At 39.4% G+C, this 27,506-nt stretch overlaps 1 protein-coding gene across 3 annotated transcripts in view; it reads right to left on the reverse strand.

The window, feature by feature from the left end:
• Positions 1–27,506, reverse strand: part of NKAIN2 (sodium/potassium transporting ATPase interacting 2) — a 535,491-nt gene that overhangs the window by 156,483 nt on the left and 351,502 nt on the right. For all 3 annotated transcript variants that reach the window (XR_011854158.1, XM_072141621.1, XM_072141622.1), the window contains exon 4: positions 2,908–3,108. Coding sequence is in view for 2 of the 3 variants with exons in the window: in XM_072141621.1 (XP_071997722.1) it covers positions 2,908–3,108 (201 nt within the window). In the remaining variant the exon portion in view is untranslated. The remainder of the gene's footprint in view (positions 1–2,907; positions 3,109–27,506) is intronic.

Consider the following 27,506-nt stretch of genomic DNA (forward strand, 5'->3'; position numbering starts at 1 on the left):
TTTGGGGGGAGGGCATTGTATGGATATAAAATTGTTAATTGGGTGTATTACATATAAAATAATCCACTGGTGGTACTAAACTGGTGGTACTCATTTTGGAGCATTATAACATAGTGGGGTTGTTTTGGGAGGCAGTATATATAAAATACATTTATTTTGAGACACAACCAAAATAATCAATGGGGAGCATAATTGGCTTACTTACGCCTACAATAGCATTAAATATATTTTATTTCTGGTTGATCTGCTGGTGGCTGTCCTTGCTGCAGTGCATATACTAGCCAATTGTCAGGAATTTGGAGTGAGACTTGCGACCGCTGTGTTTAGCGCTTAGTGATGCACATATCCATCGCAAAGACCGAAGTTTCCTGTCCATTTCCGTGGTGTTTCCATCCTTTTCTGAGGTTCCCAGGTGTTTGGCCAAGCTTCCCTGTGCAGAGCCTTGGTCCTCTTGAAAAATGCTCGAGTCTCCCATTGACTTCAATGGGGCTCGTTATTCGAGACGAGCACTCGAGCATCGGGAAAAGTTCGTCTCGAATAACGAGTACCCGAGCATTTTAGTGCTCGCTCATCTCTAGTTTTCAGTTATTGTGAGCCAAAACCAGGTGTGGTTGAACACACAGAACAGGTGATTTCCATTATACCTTACCTCTGTATAGTCACTGGAAAGACTTGCACCTGTTTTGTGTTCTCCTGGTTATAAATATATATAATTATAGTTTTTTGGGGGGAGGGCTAATTTATTAGGGAGACAATATAATTATGGCCACTGTGAAATTAATAGCACTGTATCTAATATTATATTGTGTGGCAAGCTAGGGAAAGGAGTCTCCCCTGCCAATTCACTGATCAGTATTAATCAAACCTATCGCAGGATCATCTTTTGGTTGTTCCTCGGAAGGAATGAAATAGAGAAATGTGATTTTAGAAGTAATAAGAAAGGAGAAGTGACATTTGTTTGGTGAATTTCGACACCTTGCTTTATTAAAAAGCTCTATGCTGAACTGAAAACACAAACAGAATTACATTAATGATCACACAGTGAAAATATCAAACCCAATCCCTGTGCTTTCATTTCTAATAATGACTCCCTAAATTATGCAGAATCCAATTGTTTAAAAACAATAGCTCACAATGAAGCAAAAGTGAAGGGAAACTGGCTAAAATGTTATAGTTTATTACTATGGAAAGTGACTACTAAGCACCTCATGCCACATGCACTAGAACATAGCCGGTGGAAAGAATCCCTGAACTAGAAAAACTGGAAAGCTCATTGATGATGGTAATAAAACCTTCAAATAGGTATTTTCTTTGCTAATTAAACTCACAGTTAAAGGCATCTACTAACAGTATAATGACCGTGGCAGAGTTACATGAACAAGCCAAAGACAAGGACTGGGGTTATGCAGAGTTGGCAGGGTCATTATCAACCTGGTGCATGCTCATTACAAAGGCTTTACATTGTAATTATCAGATTAATGAAGTACTACATTATACGATTGGAAATGTGTTTTGTGTGCTTAACACAGCTTTCCAATGTCCTATTGCTTTGTAAAAGATCCAGGATGAGACTCTAGCGAGGACTTGGCTTGTGCTTCACCAAATTATTAAGTTAATGAACCGGCCAATAACAATGGACATGATATTATCAAGTCCATTTTCTGAAGAAGCAGCAACATTGCTCTATATAGAGCTGATTACATGGTCTATGCAGCTTTGACTTTGCAGGTAGTCTGGATGCCAGTTTTTGTTTGTCACAATCGAGGGGATATATTCTGTGTATAACTGCAAGTTTCTTACTGAAAGTTGTAATGAAATTGCTTGTAATGTGAAGTCACTCAACAATGACTTTTACAAATGTTTGGAGAACTTGCAGAGAACTTAATGTTTTGGGGATTTTTGTAAATAATGCAAATTACAAATGACTATACTTTTGTTATTGCTATCTCCTCCCCCTACCGACTCTGGAACTTCAACTCTATCTATGTCCGAGTCTCTCCTAAGAAAGGGATGAGGATTGGGTGAACAAAATGAGGGGGAGATAAGGGCCCACAATATAATAGAGGTATGAGGACCCACAATATAAGGGGGTATTAGGGCCCACAATATTAGGGGGGTGTTACTCCAGATGCACCTGTAATGCATTTTAAAACTCGAATCAGTCACATCTTGAGAAGATGGCCATAGGCTCTGCTCACGCATTGTGTTTTCACCTCAAAATACAATTCAAATGCAATTTTTTTTAGTGCCGTCATGAAGACTGAATTTTCATGAATTGTGCCTAAGAATGTACAAGTAATGTACAAGTAATTTCCATGTAGTAGTAGTAGGTGGGCCCCCAAAATCAATTATACTATTGGGCTCTAGTTTCCCCAGTCCAACCCTGTATTGAATCTTTAGTAATGTGTACACAGTACTTATGATCCAGAATTGCAGTTGGGGTTTAACTGCCACCATTTGCCAGAAGTTGACTGCTACCATTTGGGGCTGGGTAAACTGCAACCATTTGGCCTCCGCTGATCTCTCTTCTAGTTGAAAGTGAAATCCTACTAATTATACATTTAATGCATGTTTGTCATGGAATACAGTCAACTGCTGGGGCAGTGTCAAGACACTCTATTTAAACTTGCCTACGACTTGATTCAATGCTTGTTAGACATGTCTTTTTGCTGTTTGAGGTACCGTATGTGCTTGCGTGCTGTTATACTGAGCTTTATTTGTACTTTTGAACTATTCTACGGCCTACCCATCGTATGGATCACTTAGCAGTTGTTTTAGTGCAGAAAAGGCAAGTAGGCAGAGGCATAGGTTATGGAAAGTTCAGGACTTGCACTTCTTCCCTCTTTTGACATTTATTATGTATTTTTCTTTCATTCATATTTTGTGAATATGAAGGAATGTACTTACTGCAAAAAAGATCTGAAGAGAGCTGTGTGCTACTTCTATATACTGGTACTCTAGCAAGCATTCTGATATAGTAATGTAGCGATGATCTTCTGGTGCCCAATCTGGAGCAGGAGTTACTGAAGTTACCATGCATCCTGGTCCATTTTCCATCCACCAAGATCGATGCATTGAAACATTAAATGTTAAAATAAGGTCTCTTTCCTAAAAGATAAAAAGATACATCGAGTTAGTGGGCATTTAGATGTTTTAATATTTAATGTTTAGATGTTTTAATATTCAAATTATTAACATTACCAAGGAATTGATGCAAGTCTAGAAATTCTAAACAATGAAAACATGGTGAAACCAGCCAAACAATGAAAAATCGTCTTTTAGTGACCTATTCATTTTATTAACCCCTAGGCGCACCAGGACGTTATAGTACGTCCCGGTGGCTACATACTTAGCACACCAGGGCAGCTCTGAGGACTGGCATGTGCCCCGGAGCTGCCCAGTCTCCATGGCAGTCAGACCCCTTCCGGGTCTGACTGTAAACTGCCTGAGCATGCACAAGCATGCTCAGACAGTTTACACTGCTCTACAATAAAATAGTATTGTAGAGCAGTGTATTGAACTTGAACCAGCCATCTGAGTATCGCTGGTTTAAGTTCAAGTATGTATAAGTAAAAATATTTAAAAACACTTAACACTACACATTATAATAAATAAAAAATAAATACATAAAAAGATAAGCCCCTAAAATGTCACTTTCCCATAAAAACACTTAATAAAGTATAAAAAACATGAAAACACAAAACCCCCCCACATATTTGGTATTACCGCGTCCGTAACAATCTGCATAATAAAACAGAATCATTACTGGACCCGCACAGTAAACGCCGGAGGAAAAAAACGCAAAAAACCTTCCGAAAAAAGATCATTTTTAATTAATACCCTATATAAAATGCTCTAAAAAGTGATTTAAAAAAATCTTATGCACTCTAAAATAAGCCCACTAAAAAGAACAACTGTTCTTGCAAAAAATAAGCCCCTAACCAGATTTTTCAGCCAAAAAATAAAAAAGTTATGCATATGAAAAGATGGTGATGCTAAAATGAATAAGATTTTCTCCAAATTAGTTTTTAATTGAATAAAATACACAAAACTCCCACATATTTGGTATCCCTGCGTCCGTAACAATCTGCATAATAAAACCGAATCATTATTAGATCCGCAAAGTAAACCCCATAAAAAACAACCTAAAAAAACTCTCTCTGAAAAAAAGTTACGCAATCTAAAATAAGACCACTAAAAAGAGCTATCATTTTCGCAAAAAATAAGCCCTTAAACCAGTGGTTCTCAACCTTTCTAATGCTGTGACCCCGCAATACAGTTCCTCATGTTGCGGTGACCCCAAACCATGCAACTTGCAGTAAAAACATAGTAAAATTTCGGCTCCGATGGCTTTAGGCGACCCCCGGTTTTGGTCGTTCGACCCCTGCTGGGGTCCCGACCCACAGGTTGAGAACCACTGCCTTAAACAGATCTGTGAGGTGAAAAATATAAAGTTATGCATATGAAAGACGGTGATGCTAAAATTAACAACAATTTCGCCAAATTACTTTTTATTCAGTAAAAATGGGAAAAAATAAAACATATATATAAATGAAGTATTTTTGTAATTGTGGCTAGCCATAGAATAAAAATAATATACTATTTTTATTGCATGGTTAACAGCCAAAAAAAAACACATAAAAATTTTCCTAAAAATTGATGATTTTCATTTCCTCCACCAACAAAGAGTTAATTAAATCTCACCAATTAGCTATGGTTGCACCAAAATTATGTACCAGAAAAGTGCATCTCATGTGGCAAAATAAATAAGCCCCTATAGGTCCTCAATAAAAAAAAGAAAAAAATTATAGGCAGTACAATGTGACATAGCAAATCTGATCTGGATGGTGCCTCCTTCCATTCTATGCCCGGCTGTGCACCCATACAGCAGGTTACCAGCACATATGGGGTATCGGTGTATTCGGGAGGATTTGGGTATGAAACTTTGTGGAGCATTTTTTCATTTAATCCATTGTAAATGTTTAATTTTCCACCCAAAATGAGTGTATTGTGAAAAAATATTACAATTTGCAGACTGCACCTCCATTTTGTTTTAACCCCTATAAAACACGTAAAGGGTTAACAAACTTCTTAAAAGTGGTTTTTCATACGTTGAGGGGTGTAGTTTCCATAATGGGGTAATTTATGAGTCTAGCTATTATTTAGGCCTCTCAGTGTCAATTAGAAGTTGAGCAGGTCCATCTAAATACGGGTTTTGGTGATTTTATAAAAAATGTGAAAAATGATACCCAAATTCTGAGCCTCATAACATTCTAGTAAAATATGTGGAATCTTAAAAAACCATCCAACATAAAGCAGACATTTGGGAAATGTAAGTTATGAATTTATTTGGGTGCTTTGACTATCTGCATCAAAAGTAGAGAATTTAGAACGTTGAAAATAAAGAATTTTTCCAAATTTTTTCCAAATTTAGTTTTTCTTCATAACTAAACGCAAAAGATTTCATCCAAATTTTTAAACTAATTTGAAGTACAATGTGTCACGAGAAAATATTTTCAAAATCCCATGGATATCTCATAGCGTTCCCACGCTATAACCACTTATAGTGACACAGGCCAGATTTGAAAAATGGGGCCGCGTCCTTAAGGCCAAAAGAGGCTGAGTCCCATAGGGGTTAAAGATAGCTGGGCATTAACCGTCTTAAATGCCTTACAACACATTCATTGTGGGTTTTAGAAAATGTCAATATACTTTTGTGACTAGTTCAATAAAAGAGGCATGACTTGATAAAAGGGATATGGCTTCTTGGAAACGGCATTTGTGTTGCTTTTTCTATATAAATAAAACAATATAAATGGAAGCTTCAAAGTTAACCTATTCTTAAACTTGGATTTATCATTCATATGGCATTTGCTTAGAATTGGAAATGGATCATAAAAAATCTGGTCTGCATACTTTAGTTCCACTGTATTTATTTCAAACCTGAAAATGTTTTTTCTTTAAAGATTTTAGGTGAAATCATTTTCTACTATTCTAGATCTGTGTCTTCATGGTTAGAGATTACATAAAAAAACCCCTGATGCCTGATCCCTTCATATGCTGCTTTAAAAAAAAAAAAGAGCGGGAGTCATCAAAGAATTTAAATGCCATCTATCATCTGTTTTACTGGTGGTGGAGGTGTCCTACTAAGACGGTTGGGTGCCTCGGAGTGCCGAAAGTTTTAATTCATTCACTCCCCTTGTTCCAATACAAGTCCCGCCCAGGCAGGACTTGTATCGTAATAGGGGAATTGAATAAATTAAAAGACAAGGCACTCTGAGGCGCTCCAACAAGAATGCACTGTGCCACGATTCACTAAGATAGTGCGCCTGATATCCTCAAGTCCGTCGGAGTTCACCTTTTTCTTCATGGTGTATGTAAATGATTGATCTTGCAAAACAATTTGAATGTTAAATCCCGTGCGCAGTCCGACGGCACATCCCCCAATTTCTGTTGCGGGAAAGCTGACGCAGCTACACCAAAATCTGATCTCATGAGACACAATCCCCTGTTAAATATACATCACAGCCGTGCAATCCCCGAAAACGTCAGAAAATCCAACAAAAGTGCGTCCACAGACCCTAAGTAAATAAGCCCTACTGTATGGAGACCTTCTTTAATACACATTGCTTTATTTTATAGAACCCTAGGAACTGTACCTATCTTATCCTTACATGGCTCCAGCATCTGAACCACTCGCTTTTACACTATAAACAAAATTTCCTTTATACTGTTTGTATTACTTTCCTGATGTTAGGATTTGGGATGCGTGAATCCACTGGACCACCGCGGGAGGAGGTACTAGCCGACACCTGGGACCGGAGTCTAAGTGGCGCCTGATCTTCACCAGAGCCCGCCGCAAAGCAAGTTGGACTTGCTGCGGCAGGGTACCACTAGGTCGTTCCACAGGTGCGACTAGCCCGTGGTGGCAGCTGAGGTCGAGGAACTTTAGCAGGAGACAGACTCGTGGTCAGGTCCAGGCGGGGACGTGCTGCAGTCGTCGCTGGATCCTGGGGAGGTGAGTGGAACTCCGGGGGCTGGGAGCAGTGGAGAGGGGCATGGGTGCACCTGCGACCCGGGTGATGGGTCGCAGGATCACCCGTTACAGTACCCCCTCCCCCTTCAGCTCCCCCTCTTCTTGGACTGGAGGAATTTTTGCAGAAGACCACAGTCCAAGATGTTATCCTCTGGCTCCTAGAATCTTTGCTCTGTCTCGAACCCCCTCTATTTAACAAGGAACTGTCTTCATATCCAGGACCTCCTTTACCTTGAAGACATTGTTGGAATCAGCCTCAGGATCAGGAGGAAGCACTTGCCGAGAGAAGCGGTTCAGGGTGACTGGTTTCAAGAGATAGACATAGAAAGAATTCGGGATGCACATGAAGGGAGGAAGGTGCAGCTTGTACGCCACAGGATTAAGGTGCTTCAGTACCTCAAATGGACCCAGCAAACGAGGACCAAGCTTATAGCTGGGTATCTTCAAACGGGCATACTTGGAAGACAGCCATACTTTGTCCCCTGGAGAGAAGACTGGAGGAGATCTATGCTTCGTGTCCGCCTGCGTTTTGGTGCAGATGGATGTCTGAAGCCCCTTAAGCACCTGAGAGCAGCAGAGAGGGGCACCCGTGACACCTGCATTGAATTTATTATACTATACTGTACCTTATTTTTATTAGAACAGGTACATTTTCTTTTAGCTGTGACATAACATACCTTTTACATTCTTATATTCTTGTCTGAACCCATCCAAATAGCTGATAATTTTAATGGTAGAAATCTTTTAAAAAAATATAAACCCTTTATAGCGTATTTCTGCATATAAAGTTTTTAGTTCTTCTCTGGGCATAGTAAATATGGTATCTCGGCCTCTATGTTTATTAGCGCAGTTGCCAATAAGGTTGATTTTGTGGATTCCGATCCTTATCTGAACTAATTTCTCTTGAGGAAGAATATTGAGAGCGGTAATTGCCTGCAGATGGTAATGTTACCTAATGCCGAATTAGTACCACTAGCAGTTAATAAATCCCAGGACATTATAGTGATTATCAAAGCCTTTACTGTTTACTGTACAAAGTTTAAATATTTAAAATGAACTACTGGAACCAAACTTTAAGTACATTTCAAAGTCTATACTACTGTGCAAAAGTTTGAAACAGGAATGGCAAAAAAGCTGCAATGCGAACAAGTTAAAACAACAAGCTCTATATCTAATCAACCTGTAATATAAGTGCCAGTATGATCATCTGTCAACAAGGTGGATCCACCACCACAAGTATACCAGGGTGGTGACAGCTACTGGGAACAGGATACCTGCTCGACCAGAGTTAGGATTTAGTTTATAATTAGATCCATGGGCATCCAAAAAGCTAAACTGAAGGACTAGTGGAGACAGGTTAGGATTATATTTAAGAAACATTGTACTTTTTGTTAACAACATTGAATTAAACAACATGTCATTTTGGCATTCTGAGTACATTTAAGATTCTCTTCTTTGTGGGAATATCCCACTAAACACATTATATATTCCGGCGTATAAGACGACCTGGTGTATAAGACGACCCCCCTACTTTCCTGTTTAAAATATAGAGTTTAAGATATATTCGCCGTATAAGACTACCCCTTTTCCAACGCATACAAAACACCGGTAAAAATCTAAAAAAAAAACAGATTTGAATTTAACATGGTCCTTTTTTTAATTTAAATTCTTATGACATGCAGGTATATAGCAGGAAAACTGTCGCTCATAAACATAAGGCATACAACAACAACATTACCATTACAGCACAGCCCCCAGTAGTATACAGCACAGCCCCCAGTAGTATACAGCACAGCCCCCAGTAGTATACAGCACAGCCCCCAGTAGTATACAGCACAGCCCCCAGTAGTATACAGCACAGCCCAGCCCAGCATTAAAAAAAAAAAAACTTATATACTCACCCTCCGGTGGCCCTGATGTGCTGCGCTGCTCCCCCGATGTCCGCGCGGCTCGTCTTCAGTGTTCCACGCCGTCTTCTTTCTTCTGCTGGGCGCCGCCATTGATCTTCCTCGGCAGGCGCCTAGTATGACGCGCCGCTGCTGACGTCATACTAGGCGACGCCCCTGGGAAAAGCATGGCGGCGCCCAGCAGAAGAAAGAAGACGGCGCGGAAGACTGAAGACAAGCCGCGCAGACATTGGGGCCACCGGAGGGTGAGTATGCGCCCATGCGCCGCTATCTTTTTGAGGCTGCCGGCAGCTTTGCCGGCAGCCATCGCTGTGAAAACACCCGCGATCGGTGCTAGCAATATGCAGCAAAGACTTACCGGCTATGGAGAGGGCTCAGCCCGTGAGCCCTCTCCATGCAGCGCGATCCGACCGCCGCCGTGGTCAACAGCTGTTTTTCTAAGCACATTTCCCGACTTGCCAATGAGATTACATTTTAGCTGATATTTATTTATGCTGGAAAAGTCAACTAGGATCTTTAAAAAAAAACAAAACAAAAATTACCCAACTTACTTCTTTTAAGGTGTTGAAATGAAATTGTCTATTGTTTTTTATGTTATGTGATTCATACATTCCATATGTTACTGTTTTTCACTTTTCTGTCCTCACTTTACATCTTTTTCTACATACATTGACGTTTCTTCATGTGCCTTTGGCCATTTAGATTTCACAATTACTTTTAGTTTTCAATGGTAACACATGATGTATTTTATGCTGCTGGCAATATGTAATCATGGAAATCTTTCAAAATGTCATTGTTGCATTCATTCAGGCATTTTGAAAAAAACAGGTAAAAATATATGAAAGCTACCTACAGTACATAAACATTATTGTGAGCATGTCAGTATGTATTTCATTAATCAAAAATATATTTATGATAATGTAATCATTATTCCATTGCCATTATTTAATGTCTGACACCTATATTTTAGTAAAAGATTCATATTTACTCCTAATCTAAAAGATTCCTAGCCACATAATATGCAATGAATGGATTATAGATATGCATCGATTCTCAGGTTTGCTGCTATCTATCACAAGCTGGCGAGAATGGCAGCACATCCCTGCCTCACTACAGTCATTTCTATTGGACTAGCCTGGTGCAATTGCTAAAGCTTGGGCCAGAATCTTGGAAAGACTTATAGCAGAATTCTACCAATGGCACAATTGTGCACCTGACATGCGTACAGGCCAGAGCCTTTAAGTATATTGGGCACATTGTAAGCCAGCGTCGAATATCATGGTTGGTGGTTCCCGTCATGATAAATCTTCTCCAATGTCTATAGTAAGCAACTGTGTTTCTGATGCAAAATATCAAGCAGTGTTTTTTTTACTGTTATCTCAATTGGCCTGGACAGGCCTGACTGTTGCCATATACCAGGTTAATTGTGCATTGGTTTATGCAAACCTTACAGCCTTATTCATAAATAATTACAATAAAATAATTAAGTATAAATATATAAGACAATTGTAAATTAGGTATCCATTTATGCTGTTCACAGTATCAAAAAGTAAAGGGATTAAAAAGTAAAGAAAATGATCCACTTTTGTGTTATTCTAGGGACATAGTGTGATCTTATTACCTGGTCAAACAATCAATGACAAACTGTCTCCTTTCTTGTAAAATACATCTTTTTTATAGTTACTCAGAATATCTTATTACAGGCAGTTGAATTTGTATGTACCGTATATACTCGTGTGTAAGCCGAGTTTTTCAGCACAAAAAATTTGCTGAAAAATGTCCCCTCGGCTTATACACAAGTCAATATCCAGCTATAAAGACTAAAAAATAATAAACTTATATACTCACCCTCCGGTGGCCCCGATGTGCAGCGCTGCTCCCCCGATGTCCGCGCCGCTTGTCTTCAGGCGTCCGTGCCGCTTGTCTTCAGGCTTCCGCGCCCCTCTTCTTTCTTCTGCTGGGCGCCGCCATGTCTTCCTCCCGGGCGGCGCCTAGTATGACGTCAGCAGCGGCGCGTCATACTAGGCGCTGGCCGGGAGAGAGCAATGGCGGCGCCCATCAGAAGAAAGAAGACGGGCGTGTAAGCCTGAAGACAAGCGGCACGGACGCCTGAAGACAAGTGGCGCGGACATCGGGGGAGCAGCGCTGCACATCGGGGCCACCGGAGGGTGAGTATATAAGTTTATTTTTTTTTTATGCTAGGGGCAAGCTGTATATCACTAGGGGCAAGCTGTATACCACTGGGGGCAGGCTGTATACCACTGGGGGCAGGCTGTATACTACTGGGGGCAGGCTGTATACTACTGGGGACAAGCTGCATACTACTGGGGGCAGGTTGTATACTACTGGGGGCAGGCTGTATACTACTAAGGGCAGGCTGTATACTACTGGGGGCAAGCTGTATACTACTGGGGCAGGCTGGGCTGGCTGTATACTATATGGGGCTGGTTGGCTATATACTGGGGGGGGGGTCTGTGACCAATGCATTTCCCACCCTCGGCTTATACTCGAGTAAATCGTTTTTCCCAGTTTTGGTGGTAAAATTAGGGGTCTCGGCTTATACTCGGGTCGGCTTATACTCGAGTACATACGGTATGTCGGAACTGTATATTTTATCATTGTAATCCCAACCAGAACTTTTTTGGTCTCAATTTGTGACAATTGGATTTTAAAAATGTTGGGTTGTCATAAGAACCAGGATTAACACTAAAGCTTCATTACAGACACCTGTGATAACTGTTATAGCTGTTTATTGTAGCCTAGGACTAAAGTACAATAAATTACCAATATCCAGTGGTCCGTTTGTAACTAGGGGTCATATGTAAGTTGAGTGTTCTTAAGTAGGGGACCGCCTGTACTTACATTTCTCTGCATTTAGAGTGTAAAACATTGTTGTGTCTGCACTGTTAAATTCAATATATAAAAAAAATACATATTACAAAATATGTTTAGTTTTTTTTTAAAAACATTTTCAAATTAAGCTGAACAGCGACTTAGTCTTAGGAAAGATCTAAAACCATAAATCCTTGAACTGATGTAAGCAATTAAAAGCAAACAGCAACAACTGTGGGAAGAATTAGACAGAACTAGGTCATTCTTCTATTTACAACAGTCGGATTTTAGGTTGGAGAGAAGAGCGCCTTAATATTTGAATTATTTTAAAAGTTACTTTCCACTTTTATACACATTGTGGGCCCATGGTACCTTCTATGGTGATTAAAGCCTAAAGGAATGTACAGTACAGCTTGTTTCTTGAATCTGGGTCAGGGTATCATAGGGGAACTTACAGTATAAGAAAGTGTTTCACAGTATGAGATATAAAACAGAAAAGGACATCGTGGATAAATCTAATTTAATGTATTTGTAATTTGAATTTACACATTGGTAAAATATTGGTTTTCAAGTATCTACTACAGATAAAACTGATGTATAAATTGATTGTTTCCATTTCATAAGGCAATTTTACAGACCATTTTGTATAGTTTTTTATTTAGGAATATGGATTATGGTGATAAGGATGATAAAGATGGGAAAACCTTTAAAACTATGTGACCAATAACAGTAAATGATCTATAATAAAGTAAATTTTAAAGATCGATTAGTAAACCCTGGCATCTTGTTTGTTCATGTATTAAGCTGTGTGGTCTTCTTCATTATTTGTGTCTGTCTTCATACCCAAGAAAGTCAACAAATTGTTTCATTTTAATCTAGCAATGGGATGGGAGCTGCACATGCTAATCTTTCAACGTATAGCATAAACTGTGCTATATATAGCACTCTGCTCCTGTGTCTGCAGATGTGGAGGAACAGAGTGCTAAACAATGCCACCAGATGCACATACCAGGACTCTCCCCCAGCACATACCGCCTTCCTTCAGACATACCTGCAAAACTGGAAGTCTGGGGCTCCTTTAATGGGGCAAGGCTCTCTGCATTGTGAGTGAATGACTGACCCTCTGTTCCTCCACATCTGCAGACACAGGAGCAGAGTGCTAAACAATGCCACCAGATGCACGTCCTCTCCCCCAGCACATACCGCCTTCCTTCAGACATACTTGCAAAACTGGAAGTCTGGGGCTCCTTTAATGGGGCAAGGCTCTCTGCATTGTGAGTGAATGACTGACACTCTGTTCCTCCACATCTGCAGACACAGGAGCAGAGCGCTGGACAATGCCACCAGAGGCATGTTACAATTATAAACTATACAGTTCCGACTTACATACAAATTCAACTTAAGAACAAACCTACAGAACCTATCTACAGCTGCGCATATGGCCTTACATAGGTCATACTTCCAAACCTGGAAGTCTGGGGCTCCTTCACCAGGGCGAGGCTCCCAGCACTGCCGTCGCCTGCATACATACATGTCTTTGTAATCCTGCCCTGATGATGGTAACAGAATGGCAATAAGTGATCTCTACAGAAATGGAAGTGTCTATTAGTATAAAGTTTAATGGTAGTTTACACTTTGAGCTCCTCCTTGACTTTCGAAAGCACAATTCAGCACCTTGGACAGCATTTATATAACTCTTACTAACCCATAATAAGCAGATCTTTATATCTTTATAGCTAATATTGTAAAATGATTATCACTCAATCCAAGAGTGGCAACTTTACAAAACAATTCACATTTTAAACTGTGTGAATGTTATACTTTAGGTGCCTAAATAAGAGCTTTAACTGAAATCTGTCAAATTGAAAATGCTGTCCAATATACATGTAGGGCTGATCAGGTGGTTTACAGCATTCATACAGCATTCCAATAAACTGTGAATTGTAATTTACGCATTTAAAGGGGGAGGGGATTTAGCAATGTTTCTATGCCAGTTTTTCTACAATAGAAGCAGTGAAAGAATCACAAATTTTTGTGCAGTGCAAGAATTTGTGATTTTAACAGCTCCACCTCCATGCATGTGAGCATGGAGAGGGCACAGAGGGGTGCATCAGCTGGCATAGTGGGTGGGCACAGGGCATTCCAACCTCATGCCTGCATAATGTTACGCAAAACTATGCCAGGTCGGACCCGATGTATCCAGGACTGCAGGACAATGCTTTGCAAAACTATCCAGGACTATCCAGGTGATATCCTGGGTGCCCAAAGAAATGGCTCTAAGTGTCACCTATAGGACCCATGCCAAAGGTTTACCAACACAGTAGAAGGAAAGTGTGGTATGGTCAGTATATGTCACTGGCCCCCAGTAGAGCATCTCTCAGCATAATTTTACCATATTGAAAAACTCTTTACTGTTGTGTATGTAAATAGAGATTTGTCAAAAATGTTTTATTATTCTCCAAACATAACATATAATCTGTTAATAGTGAATACAATACAGAATTCACAGCACTCAGAGTCTTGAAGGATATCATTTTAGATTTGCTAATGTTGAAATAGCTTGTTCTAAATAAATTGTAGGATCTTCAGTAACATGTAAAATTACAATAGAAAATGCTGGAAAACAATAAATATACAGTAGATTTATCTTTACACAAATGAATTTTCATACCCAGGTCATGTTTACGGTTATTATACGCTATTGGGACTAATTTGTGATATCTCTATCTAGGTGTGTTCTCCTTGGTGCATCTGTTTTCTACTAGAAAGCAGCTTAGTGGCACGAGCTGTTATGTTTGTCAACTGACAAACTTGTGAGACAATATTGTGTAATTTGATAACTTTATATAATATAACTAATACATTGGATTTTCAAATGTTAACATTGTAATTTTCAGGATAGCAGAATAGCAGGATGTATATATAGATAAAACGACATTTTAACGTTAATCAACTAAAATGCAATTGTCAATGGCAAATGGTTACCGGGCATCAACATTTACTGATGTTGTTTTGGCTAGATTTGCTATTGACAATTGTATTTTAGTTGATTAACTCTAAAAGTAAGGTATCTCTGTATACATCCTGCTATTCTGCTCAGTTTTATTTGGATGTTGTGACTTTCGGCATTTTGTTGCTGTTTTGGAGTACGAGATTGACCAGGTAAAGTGCTTTTTAAATATCAAGGTAGATATTCTAAAACTGTCTAAAAGTAAAACAGTGGCAATTCAGGCATTTTGGCGCTGTTTTCAGTTACAGTATTCACCGCTGGGAATAATTGTTTTTTTTTTTTGGAGATTTGAAATACAAGGATACCAAATGTGTTTATGATTTTACTAGTTGAAGGGATAGGCAGGTTATTGAATTTATATATTTTTTAAAATTATTATTATATTGTTTAACTATTATTTGAGGTACTCTAGGGTACTTTAACCCCAACACATACAATATACTGCAATATATATTGCTTCTGTATTGCTTCTATATTACAGTCTAAAAGAGTCTAATATAGAATGTCTAATGACAGCTATGGGAGCCTTTAACACCTTTGTGCACCACAATGTACTATAAGATTGATGTGCTGTGGGGGATGTATGAAGAGATCTCATGGTGTGTTCTCCATACATAGCAGACTTTAGATATATTAAACACCATATATATTATGCAGTAGTACAGCAGTATACTGAAATAATTGTAAAATAAAAAAATCTCCCCACCTTTCCCTAGGAGCACATATAAAAATATCTAAACAGTAAAAATCACAAACATGTAAGGTATCACCATGTCACAAAATGGGGAATCTATCTATCTATCTATCTGTCTATCTATATAAAAATAGAGAAATTAGTCCAAAGATATCAAAAAAATAGAAAAACGGCAGCACTCCAATTAGTGGAAATAAAGTGGTGTTTATTTCACCTCTTGCAACGTTTCAGCTGTATCCCAGCCTTTTTCAAGCAGTGTGTGTCAAACAACATGGAAGTACTTATAGTCACAATTTGATGACATCATATGTGAGGTAAATAAATAACAATGATAAATATATATACAAATCCAATGCATGATCGCATGTGATTACATCAATATATACATCGTGAATTACAAACTGTGCTGTGACAATCATAAAAATGCATGATCGTGATAACAAACGTTAATAAATGCATTTGTATACATAAGAAAATTCATAAATCACCTGTGCATACCTCCTCCTTATCAGGTTAGTGTAGACAGACGCTATGCGCGTCTCTGTCTCGCTACTGCGCATGTCTGCAAAAGGTAATGGAGGACAGATGGCTACTTTCAGCAGGATAATGCGCCATGTCATAAAGCTGGAATCATCTCAGACTGGTTTCTTGAACATGACAATGAGTTCACTGTACTCAAATGGCCTCCACAGTCACCAGATCTCAATCCAATAGAGCATCTTTGGGATGTGGTGGAACAGGAGATTCGCATCATTGATGTGCAGCCGACAAATCTGCGGCAACCGTGTGATGCCATCAAGTCAATATGGACCAAAATCTCTGAGAAATGCTTCCAGCACCTTGTTGAATCTATGCCACGAAGAATTGAGGCAGTTCTGAAGGCAAAAAGGGGTCCAACCCGTTACTAGCATGGTGTACCTAATAAAGTGGCCGGTGAGTGTATATTACCTGCCATGAACACATAGCAAATGTAGCAAATGTCCAAATTTCCCCTTTTTTGCCATTTTTTCCATCCATAAATGTTTAAATAAACATCAAATGGCCATATAGGTCCCAAATTGATAAAAATGAAAATGTCAGCAAGTCCCTCTACTAAAACATAATAAAACCTATAAAAATGTGGTATCTCTTTGATCATACTGATCCAAAGATTAAAAACAGAACCCACAATAAAATTACTGCATTTTTTTGTCAATTCCAATGCACTCCATCCATCTTTGTAAATTTCGGATTGAGGGGAGTAAAAAACAGGAATACAAACATCAAAAGGGTCTGTGTCTTTAACTGATCGTCGCCCTCAGATGATGTCATCAGGGGTGTTGACCAGCCATCCGAGAGGGATCCTCAGCATAAAGCCCTTACTGCTGTATGACACAGAGTTGTACAGCAATAATGAGATGATTGAAAAAATGTAAACCTTTACAGTCTTTATTTTTATGCAATGTTTCACCTCCCTTCGCCCATATAACCAGGGAAGCATATGCTTAGAATGAGGGAATTATGATGTTAAATACTGAACATTTGTGTGTGACCTTTAGCAGTTTAATGTGTAGCACAGACATATTATGACAATCTAAATACTTGTTTTGTGAAAATATATAAATCTTGCTCTGCCTAGCACCAGAGAATGCCGTGTGTGACTCTCACTGAGTCATAAAAATCACTTGTAATTTATTCTGAGTGCTTTCTGACAGATATGTAGGACATGGTGGATTATTTTAATTGCAATAATTTTGCAGAGAATGCATGTACTTCTGCTGTAAGCTCTGCTGCCCTGCATCTCCCGCCTCCTCCTCAATACTGCTTTTAGCTGACAGGCACATTTCTTACATCTATAAATTGCAACTTTTAAGCAGAAAGGGGACATTATGGGGCAGATTTACTTACCCGGTCCATTCACGATCCAGCGGCGCGTTCTCTGCGCTGGATTCGGGTCCGGCCGGGATTTATTAAGGCAGTCCACCTCCTCCGCCGTCCACCAGGTGGCGCTGCTGCGCTGAAGAGCATCGGAACATACTGGAATACACCGAGCCGTGCTAAGTGAAGGTAAGTGCAATTTTCGCAACACTTTTTTTTTTTTAAATGCGGCGTTTTTTCCGAATCTGTCAGGTTTTCGTTTGGCCACACCCCCCGATTTCCGTCGCATGCATGCCGGCGCCACAATCCGATCATGTGCACCAAAAACCCAGGGCAATTCAGGAGAAATCGGCGCAAATCGGAAATATTCGGGTAACACGTCGGGAAAACGCGTATCGGGCCCTTAGTAAATGACCCCCTATGTCTTCTGGACTGTATTACAAAGAAACCATCAGATTCATTTTAAAATGGAAAAACTTCCCTTTAATATTGCACATGGTTTGTGTTCCTAGATTTCACAGATACCCACAGTTAGAAGACAGCAACATATGAAAATAGCAATCTCAGCTCTGTGGCACCAATAAGCTTAATCCTTATCTGTATGGGTGTATATTTTAAAATAACACCAGTACTCTGTTTCTAGATGACACAGTTCAGAAGATATAAGTTGCATGAAAAGTGTCTCTAGTACTGAACATTATTAAAAGAAATCTAGTATCTGTGTGTGACTGAGTTGTTAAAAAAAAATATATATATATGATGCCATCTGATATTGGGTGCATAAAAAACCTTATTGGGGTAATTTATCTTAGGATTTTCTTTTATTTCTATATTTGTGATATTTTTAAGCACGTTTGCATATTTGCACTAAAATTTGTGACTTTTCGACTTTCCTAGCAAAGTTTGAAGTAGTCCTTCAGTTTTATCCCTGATATAATTTTCCGAATCCAGATGTGGACACGTGAAGGTTGGAATTTTGGTGCAAATCTTGGTAAAAAGTTGCACAAATAAACTCCAGTCTGAGAGCAGGTGTAGGCAAAAAGTTTAAAAGACGTTGCAGAAGAATTAGCAACTTTTGTGTGACTTTTTAAAATAAAAGTTAGAAGACACCCACAAACTCAACTACTGGACAAAACAGAACCCACAAGCGTCCACCCTAAGGATAAATGACGCCCTATGACTGGGGCACTAAAGCTCTGTAATTTTATTAGGTTGTAATACAACTATATGTAATAGCCTTTTTAGTCTGTGGTAATATTTTACCTTAGATGGCAGTTAAGGGGTATTGAGCTACACATGAAATCAGAGATCGGATAATACTTTGGTCAGCTGTATTTATACATATTATATAAAAAGCATACAACGTGATATTTTGGCCTTTTATCAACCGATAAGTTATGTTTTGTAAGAAATTGTAAGAAAGTGGATCCTACTTTTTTTATTAGTAAGAATAAGTAGCAGATGAAGGGAATATGTCTCCAGGTTCCGTCTTCATGAGGTCTTTATCGTATTCTATAACCATGAGGATTCAGATCTAAGGAGATGCTCATAGATCCAGGGACCTTGAGTGTGGTACTCTTCTTATGTTTGTTATCAATGGTCTCCTTCCTTCTAAAGTCAACTAAAATAATGCCTAGAGACAGGCTCTCAGGGTGTTTCCAGAGCCCCTCTGTGCTGTAGCTGGTCCATTAGCATAATTTTAAACGTTAATTTTAGGAAGAAGGACATCATAGATATCAAATATAAGAAGATTGCCACAGTCATGGTGCCTCAATCTAAGTAAGTGCTCCTGGTATATCATGCTTCATTTTTGTGGTAGATTTCCTTTAAAATAGAAAATATGATTTCATTGATTTTTGCATTGTGAGGAAATTCATGAAGCTGCTGTGGCCAGATAGCTGGCATAATTTATGCCAATAAAAGCCCTCTGGCATATTTATCAAGAGCATTTTTTCAATTTCTTGACTTGTTGGGCAAATAGGGTGAGGCATCAAGAAAGGGGGCATGTTCTTGGGAAAAGGGGGCATGTTCTTGGGAAAAGGGGGCTTGGTCGGGTGGAGTATAGTCCACAGTCGCACAGTTTAGACCTGCTGAAAGCAGATCTAAAAGTAGAACTCAAAACTCATAAACTGTAATAAATTCATCATCACAATGATGAATCTGTTACAGCACTAGACTAGTGTTGTCGAATTCGGTCCTGAGAGCCAGCGACACATTAATGAATTCTCCCCATGTAATTTAATACCATCTTTTACTTTTACTTGAAATGTTTGTACTCAGTGTAAGCTGTTAGTTTACTAAAGCCTTTGGATTATTTCATCTTGGAAAATGTAATCATAGAGACCAGAGAGAGCGCTGAACTGTATGCTTCTTATTTTCTTTAGCAAAATGTTTTTTCTGAGATCCATGGGAAGAAACACTTGATTCTTTCTTTCTGGCTGGAAACACGCATGCAGGTTTATATTAGTTTTTTTTAGCTAAATGCAGAAGAACAGAAGCGTTCATACTTGTATTCACTTGTAAATTAGGCTCACAAAACAACACAAAAAGTTTTTGGTTACAATTGCATTTGCATGGTTTTGTGCTGTTTTCAAGTTATATAGAAAGAATACAGTGTGTCCTCTGTAAATCAGGTGGCTTTTTTCTGTGCCCACCTCCACTTGTCATTTTACATAGCACAGTTTAGTTGAAGTATTATGATAAGATCTTGAAATCTCATCCACTAAGAGGCTATTGTACATTGCAGCTACCAGAAAGGTTTTGTGGCGTTTTCTTTGCATTTACTCCCCATGTGTCCTGAGGCTACAAGAGGATCTGTCATGGTTAGAGACCGCATTAAATTAGGGCATCTACTACATAGTGTAATAAAAATTACTGTACTCAACGGAGTTGCAGCTTAACTTTTCTCATTCCCAATTAGCCTGATTTTGCTGTTGTAAATCCCCAATTAAAGTTAACTTCATTATTAGCCCATTTGCCCTTCTGAAACCAAGAAAAGCTTAGTAATAACCCTACGGATGCTATAATAGTAGTCATTAGGCACCTGGAAAACAGGTAAAAGTGAAGTCACTGCTGAATGAAAATATCACTGCACAATACGTAGACAGATGCTAGCAAACAATGTTTCTTTCAATCTTTCTAAATTAAATATAATTTGTTATATTTAACATATTATAGGATGCCTGTTTATAAACTGAGCCCTGTTAAACTACAAAATTACCTGGCTCACAAATGCTATGCCGTAATTCCCTTCCTGTGCCAAAGTGTAAAACAACTAGAAATAAAGACAATACAAACACAGAAGAATGGTCTCCGGAGAAGAGTCAAAACCAAGAGGACGAATGCACTACAAAATCAAAAGACAGAAAAATAGTCTGAATAAACTCATACAGAGCATATAAATAAAGGATACCAAGTTACCAGGAGCTTAATACAAACTAAGTCCATAGCAAGCACAAAATGCTAACCAGAAAGAACTTATAACACAATCATGGTCCCGTGTCGGAAGGTAACTACAGAATAATGCTATCATTCACTGCAGCTTTACTTCTGAAAACCAGTGTGTAGCTGTCATGAGTGTAAGACAATGGGACACAATTACTTACAGTCTGATTATTATGCACTGTGCCGCGATTCATTAAGATCGTGCTCCCGAAGTCATGAATGTGTCGCTTCCCCACTCAGGTCTGACAGAGCTCACCATTAGAGATGAGCGAGTATACTTGTCCGAGCTTGATGCTCGTTCGAGTATTAAGGTACTCGAAATGGCTCGTTGCTCGGACGAGTATTTCCCCTGCTCGAGATCGAGCATTTAATTAAAAATACACAGTGAAGAACAGTGAGGAATAGAATAAAAACAGTGAACACAGGATCATTTAAGTGAAAAACGCAGTGAAAAACACAGTGAAGAATAGATTACAGATGTTCGGCACATCTGCTTACCTGTCGGAAGATACGCGCGGAACAAAATAGTATGTGAAGAACAATATATATGTGTGAAAAACACATTGAAGAACACGGGGAGCAGCACCATGGAGACATCGGGGTAACGGGCAGCAGCATGGAGACATCGGGGTAACGGGCAGCAGCATGGAGACATCGGGGTAACGGGCAGCAGCATGGAGACATCGGGGGAACGGGCAGCAGCATGGAGACATCGGGGGAAAGGGCAGCAGCATGGAGACATCGGGGGAACGGGCAGCAGCATGGAGATATCAGGGGAACGGGCAGCAGCATGGAGACATCGGGGGAATGGGCAGCAGCATGGAGACATCGGGGCTGGGGCAGCGCGGAGACATCGGGGCTGGGGCAGCGCGGAGACATCAGGGCTGGGGCAGCGCGGATACATCGGGGCAGCACGGAGACACTCTGGGAGGGGCAGCATGGAGACACCGGTGAGCGGCAGCACGGATCCCGACAAGTAAGCAGATGTGCCGAACATCTGCAATCTATTCTTCACTGTGTTTTTCACAGCGTTTTTCACTTAAATGATCCTGTGTTCACTGTTTTTATTCTATTCTTCACTGTTCTTCACATCTGCTAACTTGTCGGGAGATAATATACGCGCGGAACAGTGAAGAATAGATTGCAGATGTTTGCATACATCTGCTAACTTATCAGAAGACATTCTTTTTCAATTAAATAACACATTTTATTCCCGAACCATGGTCCCTTTGAAAAATGCTCGAGTCTCCCATTGACTTCAATGGGGTTCGTTATTCGAGACGAGCACTCGAGCATCAGGAAAAGTTTGTCTCGAATAACGAGCACTCGAGCATTTTAGTGCTCGCTCATCTCTACTCACCATCTTGTTAGTGGTGTATCCAAGTGCTTTGGCTTGCAACTAGAGATGGGAGAACTAGTGAAAATTCGATTTGACCCGGTTCGAAGAATTTTCCTACAAAATTCGATTTGAAATTAATCACGGCATGTGACGTAACGGTACATAACATGCCAGGTGCGGGTGCATGCCAGCAAGCCCTCTACATAGCCGGTAAGTCTTTGCTTCATATTGCTAGCACCGATCACAGGTGTCAACCCGCAGAACATCACCGGCGAAGCTGCTAGCGGCTTCTAAAAGATGTCAGCGCACGGACGTGATTGGGAAACGGTGATCCGTCGCCATGACAGCCTGGGGTCTTCTGAAGAGGCTGCCTCGGTTTAGTCCCTTCATTACAATGTGCGATCATTTTTGTTTTTATTCGAAATTCGTTCCCACGAATCACTGTAAACTTCGGATTTGTAACAAATCGAAGTTTTCCTGAAATTCTAAACAAATTTAAAATTGTTAGAATCGATTCGCCCATCTCTACTTGCAACACAATTTGAAAGTTAAATCCCGCACTTAGTCCGATTTATTCAGACTGTCCGACGGAACGCCACCCAATTTGTGTCGCAAAGGAAGCAGGCCAGCTGCGGCACAAATGAGTTGCGTATTCCACAATACCAGCGCACAAACTTCTAAAATACCTGTACAAGCCATTTTAGCTCCAAAAATGGTGCACAAAAGTGTGTGCGCAAGTAAATGAGCCCCAATTACACAATTAAGCGTATCCTCTGCTTGGCTTTGTGAACAGAGGATGATGTTGGTATAGATGTTACACACACACTATCGTTACAGAATGTTCTCAGTGATTCTGATCAAGACTATACCTAGCCATTATTAGTTTCTGTTATGGCAATAACCATATGCTTATTATTTAAATATTTTAAAAGAATACGAATTTTGTGCACTCTTGGGAAAGCGTGATTTCCTGCAGGCAGCTATTGGTTGAGAAAGTATTATCAGACATGAGACCTAGAAATAAAGAGCTACGTGGACCTATTATGCATTGGAAAGGAAGTGTAGGAAAAGGTAAATGACTATTATGATTCCATTTTGATATATAATTCTAAGATTTATAAAAAATAAAATATGGCCCAGGCAATGCTTTCAATAGAAAGAATACTGCTGTATAGATAAACTAATGAACAACTGTTGAAGAAATATCAAATTATTATTTAAAAAGAGGAAAAAATAATAACAGTAACCCAGTTTATCAAGTCTATGCATTTAGCTAGAGAGCTAAAAATACACGATTCAAGCAGTATATGCAACTCACCCAGGAGGTTCATCCCAACTATCTCCACTCCTGTTCTAGAGAGAACAAGCAGAAGGTGTTAGAAACCTCTGAGCTGTAAATAGCTTACTCCTCCACATCTCGTAGGCATGATTCAACAGCCTTGCCTGATATGAATCATTCCAGATTGCAGTTTTGTGTAGCAAAGCAGGGAAACCACATACCACAAGGAGGTGTCTATGTGACTGTCATCGCAACCACAGATTTGGCCATGCTAGAAATAGATGATATAAAATGAAAAATGTTGATGTGATCAGAATATGTACAATGCAAAAAATATCCAAATCCATTTCTTTTATATAGGAAAATAAGTATTAAAGTGGATAGCTATTCACATGCTGTAAAATTATAAGAAAAGATGTATGTCCAGCACTCGGAGATTTAGAATCCTCTTTTATTGAAGTCTTAAAAATCATCTACCAGCAGGATCAAGGATTGTAAAAAAGCACACTTACATGCTGGTGTATGCCCCCTCTGGTAGAATCTGCTCTTCCTTTAGCTTATAATGCCCTTGTTTTACAAAAAAAACAAAAGGGTTTTGAGAAGGGTTTGAGAAGCTAAAAGAAGAGCATATCTTGATAAAGGGGACAAACAACAGCATGTCATTGGGATTGGTTTACAATCATTCATCCTGCTGGTAGATCTCCTTTAAAGGAAACATGTAACTAACTGGACCCCTGTTAAACTACAAAATGTACCTTACATGGCTGGAATACTGTGTTCTGGTGGTGCCTTTATAACTGGCCAATGCTTCAGCATGCCAGATAAAAATTATTTTACATTTACAACTAGCAGTCAACCAGGCACACCTCTTCATGGTTGCTGTCGTGCCATGCCCTGCCACCTTGTTTGTAGGGGACCCCCGATCCTGCCTTGGTGTTGCCCAAGGTCTTGTGCATGCGCAGTGTGCTTATCATCTTTGATCTGGGCCTTGCACATTCCCCGCCAGAGACACAGGCACACATATTGAGAACTCAGGGGATACCACAGCAGGATGAGGAGCCTACATGCAAGGAGGCAGGGCAGGGCACAGCAGCACTGAAGGAAAAAGGAGGGTTTCTCTTCCCAAGCAGCTGTGAGGAGTGCCCAAGATGAGTGGAGCAGCTGGTTGCGTATGGCCTAACTGTCAGCTCTATGGAGCTGATGGAGAATGTCGAGCGCTGTGCCTGGCAATCTCCGTCAGTTCCATAGAGATGCAATCTGGAATGGCAAGGCTGTTGATTCATGTGGAGGAATAAGCTTTTTACAGCTCAGAGGTTTCTCATACCTTCTGCTTGTTCTTTTCACTCTAGAACAAAAGTGGGAATAGTTGGGATGAACCTTCTGGGTGATTTGCAAATATTTCTTGAATCTATCTTGAGTATTTTTAGCTCTCTAGCTAAATGCATAGTCTTGATAAACTGGTTACTGTTAAAATGTTTTTCTATTTTTAAAGAATAATTTGATATTTCTTCAATATTATTAGATTATATATACACCAGTATTCTTTCTATTGAAAGCATTGTCTGCCCATATATATATATATATATGTTTTAATAAATCTTAGAATTATATATCAAAATTGAAAATTCCAAATTTTAATAGTCATTTACCTTTTTATCACAATTCCTTTCCAATGAATAATAGGTTCACATAGCTCTTTACTTCTAGGCCTCATCTCTGAAACAGAAAATACTTTCTTTACCAATAATTGCCTGCAGGAGAATCACGCTTTCTCAAGAGTGCTCACAATTCCTATTCTTTTAATATACTATTAGAATTTAAATAATAATACCATGATAAAGGTCATAATACAAATTAATCATGACTATGTCTAGATCAATATCACCAAGAGCATTCTGTTGTGTGTGTGCAACATTTGTACCAACATCACCTCCTGCCTATAAAATATAGCAGAGGGTCTGCAGATTTTGTCATTGTGTTTCACTCTGACATTGCAGATGTGAACACTGGCTTATGCTGGCTGGCTACCTTGAACCTGGCAGTCTCCTGCAGCTATCTTCTGGTTTTTCAGAAGTAAACCTGCAGTCATTGACAGCATTTTTCTGTAATCACCTTCCGGAAATGGACCATGATTCTGTTATAAGATCTTCCTGGATATTACTCTGTGCCTGATCAGTTTGTATTAAGCTCCTGGTATCTTGGCTTCCTGTTATATCTATGCTCTATATTCTATAATCACCTTTCGACAGGGGACCATGATTCTGTTATAAGCTCTTTCTGGTTAGTACTGCTATGGACTTAGTATTAAATTGCTGTTATCTTGGTATCCTGTTATAGGCGCTGCATTCTGTAATTCTGACCCTCTGCCTGTATTCAGACTATTCTTCTGTTTTTTGATTTTGTGGTGCATTTGTCCTCTTGGTTTTGACTCTGCACTGGAGACCATGTGTGTATGCATTGTCTTTTTTTTTTACTTGTTTTGCACTTTGTTATAGGAAGAGAATGTCGAATACTTGTCCCGTGCCGCCTTGAGTAAAGTGAGGCAATTAGGCCGTCACAGCTGGGAAGATAGTTTAGTCTCAAGGCCCACTGTCTCCTGTCTTTTCTCAGAACCTGGGAGTGTGTTATCATCCTAAAAAAGGGCCTAAAGTGGAAACCCAATGTAGCAGATGTATCTGTTTTAAACAGAATTCTGCTGTAATTTGTGCCAAATGTGTCTTAAATGCTTTGCACCATCAATAGTTTTAGACATTTTATACACTTTTATAATTATGTTTGTAGATCTCGCATCAGACCTGTGGTTGCTATAGAAAAATGGTCCATGGTTAAAGGGAAATATTTTGATAGCACCGTACTAAGCAATTGCTGGTTTTGAAGAGGCTCTACCCTTGAAAAAGAAGAAAAACATATCAGTTCTATAAAATAACAGTCCCATTTTTCAGATACTAAAATGGATTTTGTTTGTTCATTGGTGTTTCCTTGGAGATATATAATCTCTGCCTTCTAGGGCTAGATTAAATTACTTTACTCTTCTTATCTATATAAACTGCTAAGTCTTTTTTGCTTTCAGAATCAGATCTGGCTAAAAGATTGAGTAAATGCAGCAATGTTTCCCTTGGCTATTCTCACTACATTTCTGGAACACAAAAAAAAGTGCTATTTTACCAGTTAGAATATTGGAATAATTGTATTTGAGTATTAATTGCAAGATTGGTAATGGGTTTTCAAACTAAATCTAAATGAATGCCTATTTTTGTTCAATCAGCCAAATAAACATATTTCAATTACTATGAAGAGACAATATATATACATATATAGGGGGATATTTATCATACACCAGGGGCTTTATTGCAGTGTGATACATCAAGAGATTGAAGCCTCTTGATGTATCCGATGGGGCGCTGCTCAGTGCTTATTTCTACACCAGGCCCTGCTTGGTGCCACCCTTCCTTCACGCCCTTTCACACCCTTTCACGCCCTTTCACGCCCCATTGGCGTGAAGGTGACAGATAGGCCTAAATAATCAAAAGTGTTAGCAATAAGCTAGCATTTGCAATTATTTCAGGGCTTCTACGCCACTGACGTGCCGCAGAAGCCCTGATAAATATGTCCCATAGAATCCATCCCAAATTTACCACATTTCATATAATATACAGTGTAGTACAAAAATTATGTTTTTATTAAGTCCTAGATCAGCCTAACTGCTTAAAGGGCTTGTCCAGGAATAGGAATTTTTTTTTTCAAATATTGCTGGGGGGAGGGGGTTCTTTAAAGAAAATCTACCAACAGGATCAAGACTGTAAGTGTAGAAAACTTAAATGCTAATGTGTGACCCCTCTGGCAAGGTCCACTCTTATTTTAGCTCCTTATACCCTTTTTTTTTACAAAACGAGGCTCAGGCTCCAGGCTTAATTAACAGCTGTGGAGCTGGGAGCCCCTAATTTTGCATAATACATTACAATAAGAATAGATCCCACCAGAGGGGGCACACCCCAGCATGTAAGTGTGTTGATTTACAATATCTGATCATAGTGGTAGATTTTCTTTAAAAATAAAAAAGCACATATACTTACTTCTCTCCCTGTACCCATTCTCTTGAGGTTCCGCC

Source organism: Engystomops pustulosus, chromosome 3 (genome assembly GCF_040894005.1).
Source record: "Engystomops pustulosus chromosome 3, aEngPut4.maternal, whole genome shotgun sequence".
In the NCBI taxonomy this organism is placed as follows: domain Eukaryota; kingdom Metazoa; phylum Chordata; class Amphibia; order Anura; family Leptodactylidae; genus Engystomops; species Engystomops pustulosus.